At 42.7% G+C, this 21162-nt stretch overlaps 1 protein-coding gene across 3 annotated transcripts in view; it reads right to left on the bottom strand.

Annotated features, from left to right (window-relative positions):
* Positions 1 to 21162, bottom strand: part of lrfn2b (leucine rich repeat and fibronectin type III domain containing 2b) — a 153337-nt gene that overhangs the window by 3521 nt on the left and 128654 nt on the right. For all 3 annotated transcript variants that reach the window (XM_061052630.1, XM_061052631.1, XM_061052632.1), the window contains one exon: positions 10527 to 11923. In XM_061052630.1, the coding sequence (XP_060908613.1) occupies positions 10527 to 11902 (1376 nt within the window). In that variant the 5' untranslated portion in view covers positions 11903 to 11923. The remainder of the gene's footprint in view (positions 1 to 10526; positions 11924 to 21162) is intronic.

Raw genomic sequence — 21162 nt, 5'->3', positions numbered from 1 at the left:
AATTTCTATTTGCATTTGCTGGAGTTTGTGTCCACGGCTCAGTCTCTCCGGGTGCTTCTGTAACAGACAGCCAGCAGTAATTGGCTTTATCTCAGAGCCATCTGTCTCGCTGCAGTGAGCAGAGGGTCCGCCTAATATCTGAGCTTCAGAGCGGTCATAAAAAAACAGACAGAAACCCACCACCCAAAAAAAATAAAATGACCGGAGACTGGAAGACATTCTGTTTCAGCCAATCCACGATCGATGTGGATCTGTGGGACCCGTCAGGGAGAACAAACCGAGGAAGAGTGTCGGGTGGTATTAAGTTGTGACGCTGCTTGCAGGTGTGTGTGTGTTCCTGCTTCAACACATAGCAGCAGGATGGGGAGGCGTCCTGGTAGAGATCGCCTGTGAGTGCCTGAGGCGAGCAGCTCAGGGTCCAGCAGCAGGTCGTGCTGATGCTTTAACACTCACTCCTGCTGTCTGATTGATACACACACACACACACAGTTTCTCCTGCAGGGATGCACATCAGATGCTCCATCCAAGACTCTATGGGTCAAACTATTTAATAGAGCTGAGAGTCACCAATCTTGAAGATAAATCTATCTTCTCAAAAGAGTCCTGATTATAAACTGTTCATAGTACAGACTCTGTTTCACATCAGCTCATATTGTTTGTACTGTGTCCCTGCAAACAGAAAAAAAAATCTAGGGCAGGACTGGATTAATGAACTTAGAGGCTAAGCTAATTAGCTCATAAAAAAAGCAGCTCTTGTTTGCTAACCCCATCATCATACCACCGCCTGATTAAAAAAACATCAGGGAGCGATGAGTTAAAGAATCAAACTGAGTTTAAAGCATGCATGACACTTTTGACCTCCCAAAAGGAGAGTGTGCGCTGCAGAGAGAGAGAGGTCAGCCCTGGTGCCTGAACACGAGTCATGTTTACATTTTACTGACAAGAACCTCCAGAGGCCTCGTCCATTATGACTCATGTCTGTCAGGAGGAAAAGAGGGAGACGAGTGATGTCGCTGCAGAGACATAAAAGCCCACGGGGACGGTGGGGGTCGAGTCAACAAAGCTGCAACTTTGTCAATGAAGTGCTCTGTCTGCTTCTGTCAGGGTCAACTTTTTCAAACCACAACCACGCTGCTTCTTTGAAGACTCTTGTTCAGTATTACCAAGAGACCCTAAATAACTGCAGAGGACATTTTTAGTCTTACTTTTCAATTAATCTGTGCTGTAGAAGAATTAAAGCCGGAGAAAGACTCACTTTTTTTAATCTTGCATCCGCGTGCACTACCAGCTGGGTCATGAATGTGATGTTAATACCTGACTTTCCACTGTCCATGTTACTATAGTATACCTCTAGAGGGTGTACAGAAGAGGGCTATTAATCAGTTTATCGTAATGTGTCAATCTACGTTCAGCCACTTTTATTTGACCTCACCTTATTGTACCTCTAGCTGAATCCATCCATCAAAACATCAACATCCGAGGAATCAAAACACCAAACACACATCATAAAATAAGTCTATATGCCGATGACATATTGCTCTTTCTACATAACCCTTACTCATCACTAAAAGAAACAATGAAGCTCATAGGAAGCTCCTCCAACGTCAGTAAACTGGTATAGATCTTCAATCCTTCCACTTCAAAGTAACAGCTGGGATGTGGCAGCCCACACACCATCTGTTCCTTTATGCACAATCCAGATCACATATCTAGGAATTAAAAAATGTCCCCGAGGCTGTCAGGGCTGCTCAGTCTCAATTACACTCAAAACAATAACTGATAATCTCCACCGCTGGATGAACCGCGGGATCCATTATTGGATGGCAGATAACCTGAGTGAGAGCATAGCACCTCCTGTACGTTGGAGAGCTCATTAAATAACGAGCCAAGATGTTCCTCAAAAGCTGTAAGACTGAACACGGTGGTGATATTTGAAAAAAATATTCAATATTTGAAGATTCTCAAACAGACGTGTGAGATTTGGCGTTATCTTACTTTTCAAGGCCTCTCAAGAACTCACATCTATTGACTTTGTAAAAAGCAGATGTTTTTGTTAACTTTTGATGACACCTGTTTAACCGTTTAAATAGTGACCATCTTAACAGACAACTTTTAGTTTGAATTCATCTGTGGTTGTCATAGTTACAACAGATGTTGAAGCCGGAAGGTGGCCTTACGAATCCTGCTTTGTTTAGTTTTTCATTGTTATGTCAAAAATACCAATCATATAAGTCAGTAACTACGACAACCACAGATGCTATATTCTGACAGTCGTCAGTTAACACTCTTTAAACTGTAACACTATACGTTAACGTTAATGTGACTTCGGTTAAATACTATCGGAATTTACTGATTAACTGCTATCGAAGTTAACATAGTAATGGTTAAAGTTATGATGACCAGCTGTGCTCACCTCCGCCTACTGGTGATTTGCATACTGCATCTTTCATTCATTTCTGAGGACGAACACAGCCGACGTACCAAACAGATGAACGGTGAAGGCTAACATCCTGCACATGGGTACGTGTAGTTAAAATGAAGTGTATTTCTGGCCTAACACTCCAACAATTGTTTAACAGACTCAAATGATGCACACTGTCTTTAACCGAACACTTTACATCTCTGATTTCTCAGAGGATTTCAACACTCCACTAAGGAGTTACATGTTGCGTCCTGTGTCCTCTAGATGAGTCAAGAGAACAACAATGCACTATGTTGTTGTGAATAAAGAGATAGATCACACCTGGAAATTTGAATAATATTTGCCACACAAGGCTCACTTCCTCCAATCACAAGGTGGCGCTATGACTATGACTGAAGTTCGACAAATAAATGTATTTCATAATTCAACATGTGACGTTCAGGGCCGATTGTATCCTGTATTTGAAATAACAACGTCTTTCTACTTGATGGTGAAACATCAGATGTTAATGTCCTACAAAGACCCTTTAACCAAAATTCAGATTTGACCTCTTCAATGATCAATGATGTGCCCGTTAATGATGTTTTTTTGTGTGCTAGGAGGGCTTATTTTCTAATAAAAAAGTAATGCAGTTCAGTGTTTTCATGCTGAGCTGATGGACCCATGTTGAGAGTCTCTGCTCTAGTGAATGTGTTTTTACAACGACTGAGGGTCTATGAAGTTAAGCAGAATTTTGTCTTGATGGTTTTCTCCTGCAGAAGGTGTTAAAGTGTGAACATTCTGCTGTTGTGTGATGTGTCATCAGGCGTTTTCTATATTTGATTTCTATTCCCTGTGCTGCTGCAGGACATAGTCCAAAACAAATTCACCTCCTGGGACATGGAAGTATCTTATCTTATCTTCAGTGCTCAGTGTCCTGAGCATTAAAACGCCCTCAGTGACAGCTGCACTCACAACGGAACACGTTGAAAATAGTTCAACTTTTGAAATGCCGCTGCGCTCGTCAATGTCAGTTCTTCCTCACCAACCGATAAAGAAGGAACGGGACTTCCAATATCAACTATGTCAACAACAATCACTTAAAGAGTTTCCCCACTGGGCATTTATCAAGTTTTTCTAAACCAATCTAATGACGCACACAAAACTTGTTATGTCCAAGAGTACAATTTACAATTTACAGAGGTGGGATTATTTCCTGATCACTGGATAAATACTGTGGTGCAGTTACCACCGACTCTCAGCAGACGCTCTATTTTCACTCTGGGCCTGGCTGTTAGTGCCAGTGTTACTAAATGAGGCTGATTTGCATTGAAGGGGACCAGTTTGTCCCCAAATGACTGCATAATGGCTCATTTTAGCATGCTCCAACAGCACCTGTGCACAGAGACACTGTTTGCTCTTCAGTGCAGTTAGCAGTGCAATTAACCCTTTGTGTGTTTAGTGAATAGACGTGTCTTTTTGAATCAGGCCCATGTTATCAAACATGAAACTTGGATAAGGTTTTACAATGTTTCAAAGAAATGTCAGTTTTATTGACAAATGCAGAGCTTTGGGACGCTGCTGTGGCCACACTCTGACCAAAATCAAGATCTGAACCTTCATTTTTATTTATCTTAAAGGTTTTTAAAACACACTGACCGAGCTGAAGAAAAGCATACGAGGAGTGCTGTTAGGTACGACCACTGACAAAAAGTGACAAAAATACTTTACAATACAATTTTTAAAAAGTCCAATAGGATGACTTTCTTTTTTGGTTATGAATGTAAGAAGCCTTTTTGGTAGGTTTAAATGTCAAACGTGTGAATCAAGTTTTCTACAGGTAAGTAAAATCAACTGTCTGAACACTTGACCACAAGGTTTAAGTTTTAGCCATTACAGCCAATATTACAGCACTTAGCTCAAGGAATTCATTATTATATCAATAATTAATAGAGTAATTTATACTCTTTTATTTAATTATTACATTTAGGACCCAAGTTTAAAAATTCAGGTTTACTTCTTTAAGGTGCAGAATTTTGATACATTCGATCCCTCAGGCGACATAGTTTGATCCAAGGGAGAAGAATGTGAGATACATTGGACAGAGTTCATGAACCCAGAACATCACAACCTCAATCTTTGTCTTTTCCAGTTAGTCTCCACAGCTCAAAGGAAAAGAAGCTGTTTCATAATAAAAAAGTTCTTCTTCTCCAAAATGTCCTCACACTTCATTAATTCATTGTAATTGGTTGCCTGGGACTAGGAGGGGAATTCTCCAGCCTGGTGCCGCTCGCTCCTGTGTCCCGGTCTAATTGATTTCAGGTTGTTTGCACAGACGAGCTAATTCGTTTAACTCATAAGAATAAAGCCAGAGTCCAGGGAAACCTATGCCCATGCTTATCACCGGGAGATAAAAGTTTTCGCCGCCCCTTCGGGCTGCAAAAGGCAATTTGTAGAGTGTCCCCCGCTTGTCTAGCAATGCTGCAGCATTAATCAGAGAGAAGCAGGGAGGAGAGAGGAGGGGAGGAAGGAGAGAAGGAGACTGGTCCCTTTCTTACTCTTCTTCAGACTCTGAGAGAGATTTATTAGTGGATGTTTCAATATCCTTTCTTCTTGGTTTAGACAAGAGCTGAAAAACAAACAGGCTGCATCCTTCCTCCCACAAGCATCCGACTACTTCACAGCTGAGACGTCACATGTCCTATTTATTGATTTCTTTAAGCTTCTCTCTCTGGACAAACCCAGTCAAGGTCATGCCAAATGTTCTCCCGCCCCACTGAGTCAGCGTAAACATGGGTGTGACGCTGAGAGATTTGATTATATGCTTATATAATCTGACGCGCTCGCAGTCTGCAGCTGTGCAGTAAAGGACTAAATGGCCCGTGACATTTTTCTGTCTCCGTCTACACCCGTGAATATCTCCTGGTAGCTATAAAACATCCTCTACATTCTAACACTGATGGATGGATGCATTAGGGAGAGGACGTTCTGCTGATACTGTGGTAAGTGTTACAGTCTGTGTTTGATGAAACAGCATAACTCGTGTACACCTGCAGGGAGCCTGCATGTCTCTGCCGGTGAGATCGCACTTAACATCATCGGATGGATTTGTAAATGACTAGAGCAGGCGTTCATGTGCATCTTCCAACTCGGAAACTGTTTTTTCCGATGTGTCCGACATCACATGAATGCAGCTACAGCCCCAACTAGTGACATGCAGCTATACGGTACACAACATCTTTCAGTCTGAAAGCAAACAGAACCAAATGAAAAATGTAAAAGGGACCAAAGGTTTGAGTGCAGAGCTTTACAAGAAATGGAGAAACTTCAGTGTGGTAAAGTAGTCTATAATTTAAGAACCATCCCTGGTATTAAGCACAGAGCAGCTTCAGATATAACCTCAAAAAACTTTTTGAACCGGCATCCTAATGATGTCGCCGATATTTTGATACCATACAGAGCTAATTCTCTCACTGCTAGGCCAGACTTTCATTAGCTCGAACACGTTACTGATCCTACCATCACTCTGCTCCCCTGGCACACACCTGATCATCCCGCTCTCTGCCTGGCTGAGCCACACACGTCTCCTCCTGACTGTGGCTTTACGACAGTCTGTGCTGCAGTATCAGACCATGGCGCAGGAACTGCAGAGTCTTTGCAATGTTTTCAACATCTTGAATAAATCTCTTTTGAATTTACATTTCACCACGGGCGCTGGTAGCCTAGGGGTAAGTGCATTCACCTCATGCACAGAGGCTATAGTGTTCGAGATTGAGCGGCCCAGGTTTGAATCCGACCTGTGGGTCCTTTCCTGCATGTCGTACCCCACGTTCTCTTTCCCTGATTTCTACTGTTCTGTCTCTAAAATAAAGGCATAAAAGGCCCAAAATACATTTAAAAAAGGATTTACATTTAATGCATATTAACAGGGATGGTTAGGACATTCTCATTTCACGTCCTCTGGATACGTTCACTTTCTGAGAAGGAGCAAACAAAGTGGGGAAGGGGAGCGGCCTCTGCTTTGTGGGCAGGTGATAAGCTATTAAAAAAAAGTACTAGATAAAATCATACCGGCCACAAAGTGCATCAGAGCACCAAAAGCCCAGTATGCAGATGACCAGTCCTGCCCTCAGTGTGAAACATTAATTAATGAAGTAAAGGTTGGCCTTGTATCTCTCACTCTTTGTAATGTTAAGTATTTAGTTTTATTTGTGTTCTTCTTCTGCTACTTCCTACCTCTGATTAAAACAAACACACAAACTTTAGAACATCTCACAATATTTCACTTTTCAGAAATTAAAAGCCACCTTCATTTCTCCCTGACAGCCAAACACTCTGTTCTGTTCTCAGTTCTGTGGCCCTGACGCCTTCACATCCTCCGTCCTGCATGAAGGATCACGTCAAAACCTTCAAGTAACAATGTGCCAATCATGGAGCGCTGACAACTTTGTCCTCCAGCTGCAGCGTTTGAAGAGCAGCTGAAGACTCTTACCTCGTGCGAACAACAGCGGGACACGGCTGACGCCATGAAGGTTTGTGGATCCTTTGAATCGCAGCCGCTGAAGGATTATTTCCCAACTTTAACTCTTATCTAAACTTTTACATAAAGTTTTTCCTTTCTCTGCTCAGCTCTCCTGAATTAAACTCTGCTTCCATGAATCAATCTGTGAAACATTTCAGGGCTGCTCTCAGAACAATTCACAGCACAGTGACTGCACTTATTAAAGAAGAACTTCATATTCTCTCTGCAGCGTTGAACAGTGATTAAATCCCTCCAGATTTAATACAGATATAGTTTTTAACATCTTAATTGTTCTGGTAGGTTACCGTCAGTTTCAGCTTTTATTTGTCTCATTTTTAACAAGACATCTTTAGAAAAAGCCACGAGTGTGTTTCAGCAGAAATCTGTCCCATGTTCCTGTATTTAAAGCTAAAACTCTGCAGCTTTATTTTTCATTTACTCAGTTTTCAAAAAAGTCCTTTTATCGTTTTCTCTACTCATATTTCTGATTATCTCAGGATAACAAAGCAGATTTTTTTCACCATTATAACAGAATAATGTATAATCAGGGACACATTATAATAACCATCATTACTGAACAGTAACATGATTCAATGGTCTGCTCGCACTGAAACCCAGTCAGGCGTCTCGTCTCCTGTCTCAGCCTCCAGGCTGGACTCGCTATGAATCTATAAGTTGCTGAAATTCTAACGTTTCTCTGCGTAATTAAACTGTCATTATGTCTATGGTGGCCCAAGTGTTTCAAATTGGTTAAGATTTGAAAATCTTCTAGTGTGTAGCCTGTAAACATAAACACACGTACTGTTTTAAAGACTAGAAAATCATAAACTAGATCGGGATTGCAATGTAATTCATTTTTATTTAAAATTTTGGAGAAAAATGTTCACCTGAAGAAGACCTCTAGGTAACCCTTCCTGTCACTGAGAAAAAAGATTGACAAACGACAAATCAACTCTGAGTCGTAAGAAAAAACAACGCAGGTAGCTGAAGGGCTTTTAATCTTGTTATTCAAATGAAACTCACCATTTTATTCAGATTTTGGAAATGTGTCTGTGATTTTAAAATAGCTTGAAATGGGGGCGCCGGATAGCCTAGCGTTTAAGTAGCATGACCAGTGTGCGGAGGCTATAGCCCCCCCCCCCCCAGGTCTGAGAGAGTGTCAGAAGTTAGTGGTTTTAACACTAACTTATGAAACTCTCTGAGCCTGTCAGGGACGGAATAGCAACTTTAAGTGGACATACTTTGAGAATTAGTTTTCATCCTGCAGGCTGAAGAAATTCAAAGGGGCAATTCAAAACCTTTATCTAACTTATGAATCATTTTGACACCAAATATGTAAAAAATAGACTCTGTGTTTCATTATGAATTCCTTTTAACAATGACACTCCTGAGGTGTTCAGATGAAAGCCACATATAAACGTGGAGAGACGGAATGTTCTTCTGGGAGCTTATAAAGGACAGAAGGAGTAATTTGGCGTACAGGATAAAGAATCGATTGAAAGAGCCAACAGAACATTTTAATTTATTTCTTCGTTTTTGTGACCTGAGTCTCTTTTTCTTATTAGCCCAAAGTCTGCACACATTCACATTTTCAATTGTTTCTTTTCTTTTTTTTTTTACATCCAAATGTATGTAAAGCTTGGCGAACTGATTTGCATGCAGGGAGTGTTTGTCATCCAGGCGTGCTTTTACATCAGCTGTCATCTCTGTACATACTGTGCAGCCTGGAGAATATGCTCTTTGACTATTTGCGTTAAACAAACAGTGTATATTTAATTATACAATATGCATACTTATATTAAAAATGTTGATTAGAATGGAAACGATTCATGCAGTAACACTCTATACGAATGCTGAATAGACGTAATTACATTACATTACTATTTGCTGGAGTTGTAGTGTATAATTACACAAAAACTGTAAAACAGTCTTCTTACAACATTATCAGGGATTTGCAAATAAAGGGTGGGCCGGCCCTCAGGCTGCAGCTCTGAAAATGTTCCACAGTTTAGAAGAGATAAACTGATTTAAATTAGTTTCAATAATTGGATTCCTTTCTGGCTGGTTGCACTTTTGTTTTTGGAGACTGTTGTAGAAAACAAGCCTCATCTAAATCAGGATAATCTCCAACAAATTCTGCTGCATTGACACAATCCCCCCTCCTCCTGAGAAGAAGAGGAACCCACCTTGTTATAAGAATAATCAAGCCAAATAAAGCACATAAAGTTCAGACTGTTCTTATTTACTTCAGATGAAGAAGAAGAAGGGGAAAGATTGGTTGTGTCCCTATGATGAGCCAACATCAGTTTAAAATGTGACAGAAACCATTTCTTTATGCTGATTCCAAGGGGAAGTCAAGCTGAAAATACTGCATCCTTTAAATATATAGCTTAAAAAAACATTCAATACATCTGTCTTTGTTTATTGTATGAGTCTCCTTAAACACACAACATTGTGTAAAGTAAGTTTGGTGCTGAGCCTCTCATTTAATGTTAGTCTTTTTCCTGCTGTGCCAAACATCTCCATCTTTCAGTAAATAAGAAGTTTTTATCTGCACATTACTGAATACTAAATATTGACACTTCTGTGTTCTGTATTGGGGCGGCAGTATCTCAGTCTGTAGGGACTGAGTCTGGAAATTGGACTGGTAGCTGGAGAGGTGCCAGTCCACTTCCTGAGCACTGCCGAGGTGCCCTGGAGCAAGGCACCAAACCTCGATCAAGGCCCAAATAAACCAAGATAGAAGCAGCCAAAAAAACATACTCTAACCCCCAATTCACACATACTCCGTGCGCGCCGCGGTCCATCAGCGCCGCGCACTACGTTGTACTTAGCTGCCACTCTCATTGTGTTCACACAGCGTGCGCTCTGCTCCGTTTCAAATACACAGCGAGTCTATTTTTGCCGGCGTACACTGCAGGCATGCGTCAAGCTGGACAGAATATGACAGCCCGGACAGGAAGCCAGACAAGGAAACACACAGAGCATCCGGTCAATTTCAAAATAAAACACAATATACGGACTCGCGATCGTATTTTTCATCACTTTATCAACATTACGTCAAAACAGGAACCGAATTAACAACAATTCATCCTCAGAAAGACAAAGCAACATGTTGTTTGCATGTTTTTCTCTTTATTCTCTTTATACTCTTTATTATGTCATGGGTGCGCGCCGCTGCGCTGACGTCCCAGAAACGGATCCAGTGTGAATGGGCGCGAGCCGTCCAACAGAGCAAAACCGTGGCGCTGGCGGACCGCGGCGCGCACGGAGTATGTGTGAATTGGGGGTAACCTTCAAAGTTGTCGTCGATTAAAAAAAGGGTGATATGACGGTTATTTTCTCAGGGAGTTAAAAAAAAACTTGATTTCTTTGCACAATTAACAGGCTTTAGTAGTTTTCTTTGTTATTTAGGGATTTACCTCAACAAGTAGCTCCATTTTCAAAAAAACTTTCAATAAGGTGAATTTCTTATGCTGATGGTTTAAAGAAACCCTATCAATCACCAGTTGTCAACCAATATCCTACATACTAATAGTCAATAATCAACCTAAAACTGCCACACAAACTTGACAATTGCTCAAAAAGCATGCACATATTTACCTGTAGATGAGCACCTCATCGTCAGAACAGTTGTACTGGAGCTGGTACATCTTCACTTTGGGAGCTGACTTGCTCACTGTCCATGTGACCAGCGCTGAAACAGCTGTCACCTCGGACACAGACACAGTCTTCTCTGGTTGGTTCTTTGGAGCCCCCTTGCTGATCCTTGTAGTCCCTGTGATATCAGAGAGGCGGGACTTTGGAGCAGACGGCTGCCCGGTTCCATTGCTGAGGTGGGGGAGTTGGACAATCGACACTTCCACAGGAGCGGTGGACTCTCCGGCCACGTTAGCAGCGATGCAGGTGAAGGTGCCGTAGTCCTTGGAGGTGGTGATGGTGATGCTCAGGGTGCCATTGCTGAACACTGACGTCCGGGACGAGTTACCAAGCAGCCGGTCATCAGGGGAGATCCAGTGGATGGTGGGAGAAGGGTCTCCGGTTGCTTCACACCTCAAACTGGCCGTCTGCCCCTCCAAAACAAGCATCCTGTGGGTATGCTGGGTGATGAGAGGAGGCTGACACACGAACTCCTCCTCCTTCAAATTCCAAAAGTAACGACCCTTCAGGGAAGGAGGGGAGGCACAGGTCTCCAGGTCGTCGTCTCTCTCAAGCCTCCGCAGCCACAGCATCTCACAGTTACAGTGCAGAGGATTCCCTCCCAGGCTCAGAGACAGCTGAGGAGCGTAAGGAGTCGTCAGGATCATGGAGTCCTGGGCCCGGGCAAAGATGGGGTCAGGTGGTAACTTCTGCAAGCGATTCGAGGTAAGGTCCAATCGTGCAAGCCTTTCGAGGTCGGTAAAGGTTCCCTCTGGAATAAAGTCCAAAAGATTGTGGTCCAGACTGAGCTGGTGAAGGTTAATCATCTGACGCACTGAGTCCCAGGGTATAGAAACCAGGTTGTTATAAGACAGATCCAGATCTTCCAGGGCCGGTGCAAGGTCCTCCAAGGCCTTCTCATGAACGCGTCTCAGTTGGTTATTGTTCACGATGAGGTGCTGCAGGTTGACCAAACCTCGAAGGTCATCGGGGCCTACCTCTGTCAGGCGGTTATTGTCCATATGAAGCGACCGCAGTGTCTCCAGGTCCCCGAAGGAGAAGGGCTGGATGTAGCTGATGGTGTTCCTGGAGAGGGTCAGGTCCACCAGGTCCGACATGTTGGCAAAGTCCTGCTGTGTGATGCGGAGGATGTAGTTGCCTCCCAGTCGGAGCTCGACCGTGCTGCGGTCGATGTCTGGAGGCACGAAGAGAAGGCCTTTGGAGGGACACAATGTCCCCAGAGACTCGGACAGATTCTGGCAGGAACAGTACTTGGGACATGCATGAGTGATCATCACTGTTGCTCCCAGGACCAGCAGGCAGCAGATGATATGGTCCATGGTAGAGTCATACAAGGGGACCTATGTGAGAGGCAGAAAAGAAGAACTATGAGTTAAAGGTGACATTACAGACTGTTTCCATCAATACAACATGGCCCGTTTTAATCGATGGTTTATGTTGGCTTGCTTGTTGTGTGTTCCAGATGTGCTTCTAAATGTACAATATTGTTGTCCCGTTCTAGTCTGTTTTAAGAATGGCTGTCCTTGCTTTTAAGTGCCCTATATGTTCATTTTGCTGCTCTGTCTTAACGTGTCTTTCATGTCTGCGTACATCATTCACCGGCCCAGGTACTACAGTTAAAAATCATCCATGATGGCTAAACTGGCACATTGCAGAAATGTTATGAATGTGCACTTTCCCTTTGACTTTAAAATGTATACAATTTAAAACAAATAGCATAAAGACTCAAGATGAAGATCGGAGTTGTAGCCTGACTATGTCCTGCAAACTGATGAAATATCTGTTAAAGGGGATTAACTTAAACATCTGTCGTTCTGATTTTAAATCTTTGTTCTCATTCCAACAGGAATCAGGCAGTTTGGGTAAAAACTTTGACAATCTACAAAGTGACTAAGGGCTTATCCCTTTGCGTGCCCTGTTGACCTATCACTAATCTTTCTGAAAAGACATCTGTTTATGATTTCAGGGCCATTGTTATTGGCTAGATGTGCTCTGTTTCTGTTTCTGTTTGTAGTCGCATTTGCCACGACTTTTGGTTGTAAGCAGTTTGGTTTATACGTTTTGTGATAAAACATTCGGGGGAAAAAACGGTTCAATTTAATGTCACTAGAAATTGATATTCATTTATGTAAAGAATTGAGACTTCTCATGCACAGTTCAAAATATATCACATACTGGTATTATGTGCTAAGAAAAAGGTTGTATATGTGTGTACAGTAAATAAGACACTGTTTCCCTCCTTCTGAAGAATTATTTTGGGGGTTAGAACCAAACAGCGTATAGGTTTTCAGAAAATCTCGGACTGAAAACACTGACCGACTGAGGGAAGTGGGAGTCTTGGCATCTACTGTATATCCAATAATATTTTATTCTGGACATTTAACCAAAAGCCCAAAAATGTTAAAGATAAGGTTCTCTGTTGAAACGTTATCTGCACACTCTCCTCTTTGCTTTGCTATTCGAGACACAGCCAACAACTTGCCAACAGCAAGTGCAGGAGGCTTTTTGACAGGCGCTTTACCTTTATCAATAGAATTCTAAAATTCATACCCATGGATGTGCCATGTGCATTATTATCATTATCATGATATAATACGGGGGTTAAAGTTGTACTTTTTGTAAAAATCTAATTACGTTATATGCATTTAATGAAGCTCAGTTTAAGTTCAAGCAGGAATACGATTCATATTGCTCCGTCTGTCACCACCACCTCCACCACTAGTGTTTCCATCAGAGGGTATCCTACCCTGGTGTCAGCCTCATTACCCCCTTTGAATACCTGAAGACATGACGATGGAGTCTAAAGGCCAAAGAAAATGCACACGTCTTATACTTTGCTAAACTTGTCGGGGAAATAAATAGCTCAGAAAATGAGCTCTCTTCTGATAGAAATGTAAGAACAGTTGACAGGGTGGTCTTCTCTGAGCGCTTTACTATAAACAGAAGCATTGGGCATTAACTTGAGAGAATAATATGCTCTGTCTTTCTGAATTAAGTAGATACCGATGTTGTGCCAGCGCCTCAGTGTCATGCAGTGTGGATCCATTTTTGGCAATTGCTTGATGATCCCTCGAGTCACTACATAGCCAGACTGAATGCATTTTAGAAGCAACATCTTATATTGGTGAAGCATGCCATATCAAGTCAGCTGAGCCTGGTGGGTTTGTGCTCCTGAGCTGGTAGGGGGGTTTGGTGCCTTTCTCAAGGGCACCTGACCTCGGCAATGCTCAAGAGGTGAACTGGCACCTCTCCAGCTAGCAGACCAATTTCCAGACTTGGTCTGCACCGGGACTTGATCCAGCCACCCCTCGTCTCCCTACAGACTGAGCTACTGCCGCCCCAAAAGAATATCTTCTATTTGGATTTTGAGGTGTGATCACCTCTAATTCAGACAAATAGAGCAGATTCTCTTTCTCAGGTGAGATATAAGCTTATGTTATGTGACCCTTTTTGGTTTCAATCTAATAATTTGAATTTGGAAGGACAAAAATTGTCATTTCTGTTGAAGAGATTGGATATTCACAGGAAGAAGATAAGGTGGCAATAGCTACTGTTCCATATAAAGACATTTACTCAGACACTATACAGTCTGTTGTCAGTGGTATTCATGTTGTGTTTGTCTTGTAAAGATTGTTCTATTATAGATCCTGTCAGTTATTGCCCCCACCCCAGGGACACTGCAGCGGCCTATATCTAGGACATCAGCCAACGCGGGGTCGTTACTGCAGGTGGATGGAGTGCTCAGGTGTAGATAATGCAGCATATCATAATGGAGTCCTGTGATCAGGGAACACAGTGAAATAACTCAAGTGCACAGCGCTTGGAGACACGTTAGAGCTGTAACAGCAGGCCACCGCAGGGGGGGCTGAGGTGATAAGCTGTGTTTATGGGACACTCATAAATTAGCATATCTCGGTGGTCAAATAAAACTCCTTCCAGTCTACGACACATGATGCAGTAACTGCATTAATGCCACAGAGACGACAACACCCCTGCACTTATATTATGCACTTTTAATAATACGACATAATTCACATAAAGACAGCCAAAGGCCTGCAGTAGAGAATATTCCACCTTCAGTTTACCGCTGTGCACATTGTCACATCATTTCATGCACACTGTCATTATAAACTGTTATTCTGAAAAAAAAATACAGCGGGCCTTCCAACATAAACAGACATTATCCATTTTCCCCTTGCTGCCTCACACCCACACATGCATGCACACATCTAAGTGTGCACAGTGCACGCACACAAACTCACAGTGACATGTTCAAACAGCCAAACAAACACCGGAGCGTTGCCAGAATTGCCTGTGATGACTCACATCTTTACATTGAGCTGAAGTGTCTCTATTCTTATCAACTCTATAACGCAAGGTTCTTTCTCCTCACAAAGCGTCACCTTTCTGACGTGCGAGAGGTGCTAATGGGTTTAATGATGATAAACAGATCAGTGTTACAGCGGGAGGGATGGATAAGCAAACTGTGTGGGCTGAAGGAGGCAGAGAAAAAAAAGCACCTATAGTGCTCACTACATTTCACTTACTGCGATGCTTTGTGTAACGTGTTAAATGTGATCTTAGTATGGAACATCACAGTAAACATGTTTACAGCGGAGCAAACATCTGTTAAAGACAACAAGAGTGAATCATCAGCTCTGTCAAAAGCTAAGACGACCCTGGATTAATCAAAATAATCATAACTCAAAGATACAGCAACCCAGAAGTCAAGAAATATAACACGCAGAATTGAATAGACACAAAACACTTTCTTGTGTGTCAGATAGTGTTGTAGCAATCCAAATCAGTCCTGATCTCAAGACCGGTCTCGAGACCAGTTTTTGGAGGTCTCGGTCTCGTCTCACAATTGAAAGCATTTTAACTCGGTCTTGTCTCGGTCTCACCCTGAGCAGACTCCTGATTTTAAATCAAGACCGGTCAAGACCACCACTGACAGGCTATTTTTCCACGCCATTACTGTGATTAGAAGACACATTTCCAGTGTCTAAAAGAAAGAATAACTTCAATTCATTCATTATTTGATTTTCATGCCCTGGTTACGGACACAACCTTCCCTGTGTTACGGTCTAAGTGAGTGACACGCCCTTGCTCTTGGTCTTGACTCGGTCTCGATCCCTAAATGTCTTGGTCTTGTATTAGATTTGGAGCACTCTGGTCTTGGGAATGTGTTGGTCTCAGTTAGTGTGGTCTTTACTACAACACTAGTGTCAGGTAGCATGAATTTGACCTATTCAGTCATTTTCAATTTCAAATCTGAGCAACAAAGTCAAATCAAAAGCATAAAAACAAGTAATGGAATCAACATTAAAAGAAGGCTCTGAATGCATGAAAAAAAAAAAAAAAACACATTTTCAGGGCTTTCTGAAGTGCAGGGCTGGTCAATTCGTATTCTCTTTTTTTTGTCCAAATCACAACTTGTTCTCAAAACTTCACCTGAACCACATGAACTGTAGGGGATTAAAAAAGAGGATGCTTTTGGTAGAAACCTAAAGTTCTTTGTCTAGAACAGTAAAAGTTTCACCAGCCGATACTGTCTCTTTAAATAAACTTTAGATCAACGTTGTGATATATAGAAGGAAATGTGGCACAGATGAATTCTGCACCAAAAAGCCTAAAACTGTTATTAATAAATGTGACGTACTGTTTGATAAGTTACTTGGCGCCCGGACTCCAGCCCATTGTAAATGGCCTGCAGAGTCCTTTACAGCACGCTCACATGGGCCCGGACACACACACACACACACACAGAAGTGTTTCATCACACAGAGCAGGGACGCACGCTGAGGTGGAGCGTTTAGTAAATCATCTGGTCAGAGTCAAGGGCGCAGCGGGTGCAGAGGATGGATGGTGCGGAGGTCAGGGAGTTAGCTAAACGAGATGTGAGCTGACAGGTGGAGCGCGGCGGCATGCAGGTGGCTCCGTCTTGTTGCGGGGGACAACGGTAATCAGCGAGGACCTTGATGTGAACACTCATCACAACTCCTGACAGACTCCGCTGTGCCGGCCCCGGGGCCCGACAAGCTCCAGCCTTCATGCCCCGACCCACCCCGAGGTGGACGGCAGCAGAGACACACGTTTATCTTCACTCACACACACACACACACACACACACACACACACACACACACACACACACACACACACACACACACACACACACACACACGCTGATGCTGCAGAGCCCTCGGAGCTGCAGTGATAAACCACAGATTCACTACTCCTTCCATAACATTGTGAAAAGACTGAAGTTAATACTGAATTTCCTCAACATTCACAGCTTCCTGTGACTGTGTTGTGCAGCTGAAAATTCATTTCAGCGTGAGCTCCAGAGGGTGTAGAGCGTGTGCTCACACAGCAGCCGGCTGTGAATAGTAAAGAGGAGAGCAGAAAGAGGCAGAACAGCCTTGTCTCTCCTGACGGCTCGCTGCTGCAGTCTGAGCAAAGAAAAAAAAAAAACGACTGAAATAGTAAAAGTCAAATGGGTGAAAGATGGGAACAGCTTCTGTGAGAAACTGGATCCCAGTGTTCCCACTGCTGTAAATACATCTCTCTGTCACAACCCATTCTGAACACACACTACACACACACACTCTGAACACACAAGTTAGCTGTGCTGAATTAAGTTCATTGTGTATGTTGAGAAGATTATTGAATTTGACAAACTGAGGAAAGTTTGTTATTGAGAGACATGCTTTTTACACACATAGGCCCTGAAATACACACATGCACACACAGGACCTGTGGAGGCAGTGGAGAGATGTCAGAGTGAAGCACACACTGATACTCAAGAAGGCCAGAGCTGTTGGGGGTTCGGCGTCTTGATCAAGGGCACCTCAACAGTACTCCGAAAGTGCACTGGCACCTCTCCAGCTGCCAGACCAACTTCCATATTTTGGTCCGCATGGGGGACTTGAAACCAGCGACCCTCCGGTTACCTACAGACTGAGCTACTGCCACTCCAATTGTATGATCATATGAACGACAATTTCTTTGAATAAAGAGCCTTTGAGCATTTTCATGCTTTTATAAATAAGAAGCAGCCTTTCAGTGAAGCTTGTGCTAAGCTAATGAACCGCTAGCGTTTGTGGTACACCAGAAGGCAGCCACACCCTGATTGGTTAAGGTTAGATTTAAAGGACTTAAGTTGCAGAGAAAAAGGTTGTATATGTGTGTAGAGTAAATAAGACACTGTTTCCCTCCTTCTGAAGAATTCTTTTGGGGGTTAGAACCAAACAGCGTATAGGTTTTCAGATTAAAGTCCTGCAGGCCTTCAGGCTCTGTCACATCACATTTCCTCTTCTCATCCACGTGACAGGGCCGACATGTGCTCAGGTGGATCATCTATCTGTTCCACATTTTGTGCTATAACCTGATGATAAATGGTGATTCACACGTTGGTTAGTAATGTGCCTTCTCTGTCTGAAGGGTCCCTGTCATTACATGGTGCTGATGGTGGGAGTTCTGCATGCTGCTCACAGACAGCGGGAGGTCCACTCACTGACTCATCTACACGGCTACAAGTCCTTGTTAAGTTTAAATTAACTCAGAGAATCAAAGAACTGCTCGTCGCTCTGCATGTCCACACACAGGATCTGCAGACTGTGCAGAGGCTTCATCCTGATATTGAGGTGTTTTCAGCAGAGAGGCTCAAGCTGCTGCTTTCTCTGAAGGGCAATCTCACAAGTGTACAAAGAATGATCCAGAATACAAATGTACTTTTTTGTGTCTCTTGGTATGTAACACTTTGTTTGACCTTGGTAGACAAATCTAAAATATAATGCCACAAAGAATAAACACATAAAGGCTTTTTGGCTCTAATTCTAGATATTGAGGCCGCTAACAATTCCTGTTTGAGCTTAAATTATGTAACGCTTGTGTGATTTTCCTTTGCTTTAATCGACACATCCATATAAAAAGTAATTAATCTGCAACCAGCGAGAAAGTATAGCCTTTGTGCTAAATCTTAGCTGTAGCCTACACCTAAGTGACTATTTACACGTGGTGTTATGGCGTGTCTGTATCACTTAATAAGCTGGCGTTCAGGTTTTATGCTGCTGTTTTGAGTGTTTTCTAACTTTTTTGTGTACTCCAAACATCGGTGACTAAAAACAGAGCAAATCTTGACTTTAGCAGCTAGCTTCAAACAGAGGGGGTGTGGCCTGATTTTGAGGCTTGTCGCAAACGATTATTTGTACAAATGACCTAGTGTGTTGTGTCAATACGATCATATTACTGCTGCTGATCAAGTTTAGAGTCGGTTACCATGGTTATCTAGCCATGGTGATCGGAAAACTCTTACTTCAGGCTCAATATCTAAACGGTTTACCCTCTTGTCTCGCTTTGTGGTTCAACCCTCTGACCACAAACATCAGCAACACAGTGTCAAAAAAACCCCCAAAAAAACAAAACTCATTAAAATATTAAAATGATTGGCTAAAATATCTGCACGCAGGAAATGAGAGTTCACTAGGATTTGGTAAGCATATAAAGTATGCCTCAAAGTACTGACTCCCCATCGACAGATCAGAACTGCTGTGATTATCATTAAAGTGGAAGCAGCAGAGTTTGGATCCAGTTCAGCCTTTCATACGTGGATCCTCTGTTTCTTATCGTCTTGTTTAAATCAGAGGGGATCAGTTCAGAGTGTGAAGCAGCCTCTCGCCGATAACATGCAGTCTGTGTCTTACATGAGCGCTGTGCATGATGAGTTCATGTCTCAGCTCGCCGTGGGCTTGAAGCGTCCTCTATCTCACTTCTCTGTAATGATCACATGAATCCTCCAGTTTCTCTACGGCTGAGCGCCGAGTCGCGCTGTCACATAATTAATTCTGTTTCAGGAGCTTCTCACACTAATGAAGATTAAAGGCTGCACCTTATGGCATTATTATAGTCTTTAATTCTTAAATACTGCACTAAATGTCTGTTATCTGCTCACACTCGGCAGTTAGAGAACATAAAGCTGCTGTTTAAAAAGAGGGTTACACTTTTTTATACACTCGTGTGTGTATCTCCTGTATATTCTGCTGCTCGGAGGATTTGTGCTGCGGAGGCTTCGTGACAATCAGACTTATCTTATGCACAGACATGAGATTTGGGTGTAAGTCTGCGTGTTGAAGCGTTTGTCTGCAGGAGAGCGGCTCCAGAAGCGGGATCAGGCGCTCTGATATTTCATCTAATCTCCGAGACGTGGCGGACTAGCTCCTATTAGCATTCTGCCGCTGACGGGTTTTTGTGAGCGGCTCTAAGGAGCTTTGGGGCTGAAATCTGCCTATCGTCTTCACAGGGCTGCAGAGTGTGCAGGATGTAGCTCAGAGTTTGCACTTTAGCGGATGAATGCAGAGTGCAGAGTGTAATAGAGACAGTTTAAAAAAGTGTTGACCTGCAGTTCAGACGGCTGCAGGTCGACGTTTAGAGAACAGAGCGGATCAGGAGACACTGACAGGTCTCCTGGGTTTGTTCTAAATCTTTGAAGAAAACCGCAGCAACTTCAAGATTTTTTTTTACCGATGCATGCATTTTTTTTAGGTTAAAGCATCCAAAATATTCCAAACATTGAGTGACGGAGGATTTTTGGCCTGAAACTAAATCAAAATCCAACCTCACGCTACATGAAAGAGTCCTGTTCAAGTCCTGTTTGAAGTCTGCACAGGTGATGTTACTGTCAGTGACAGTTGGAGTACTTAAAGGCTTACATGGACGGGTTTTCATGAATCATCAGAACACACGACTCTGCATGAAAATCTCACAGGTAGAGTCTTAAGAACATGACTCAAGCTCAAAGAAACATGAAAACATATGAGTTTAAACTGAAGACGAGACAGTTTCACTCTGGCGTTCTGGGTCATTGTTGGATAAAGTGCAGCAAGGATTTAAGATAAGATTAACCTCATTGTCCGAGCGGGGAATTTACTCCGGACTTCACAGTGCTCTGATGCATTCATCAGTTAAACATGTCCAGTTACATCATCAAAAAACTCCACAGTAAATATTCAGCATGTGACATTTGCATATTAAATAACAAAAACATAAAAATATAAAACTTAAGAGGAGTGATGAAAAACTGCAGGTACAGCTACACACGCCGCACACCGTACAGCTTATAGGAGGTGTTGAGGGCTTTAATACTCAAGGAGACAAAGCTATTTTTAAAACAGTTGTTCCTGCCTGAGGGATTCCTGTATCGTCGGCCTGAGGGGAGGAGCTGGTACTCAGGGTGAAGAACGTAAGATGAGTCTGAGATGATTTTTTTGTGTCTGTCTGATTATGGTTTGTCTAAAAATATCCTGGAGGCAGGGATGTTAATGGACTCCCGTGATTTTCATGGCTGTCTGTTGTGAGTCTGTAGACTTGATTGAACAGTCAAATTTCTAAACCATGCAGAGATTCGATATGGAAGGAAGCTCTCTACAGTGGAAGAGAAGCTGTACTTCCTGGACGCACCAAATGTCCCAAGTCTTCTCAAGAAGTGAAAGCTCTGATGCACTCTGACAGCTTCCAGTCGGCCCAGGTTACATCTCAGGTTCGATACAAATAAATAAAAAAAATCCATCTTACGCCA

Source organism: Labrus mixtus, chromosome 12 (assembly GCF_963584025.1).
Source record: "Labrus mixtus chromosome 12, fLabMix1.1, whole genome shotgun sequence".
NCBI lineage: Eukaryota > Metazoa > Chordata > Actinopteri > Labriformes > Labridae > Labrus > Labrus mixtus.
The sequence above is the reverse complement of the archived record's forward strand: the minus strand, read 5'-3'. Positions and strand labels throughout refer to the sequence as shown.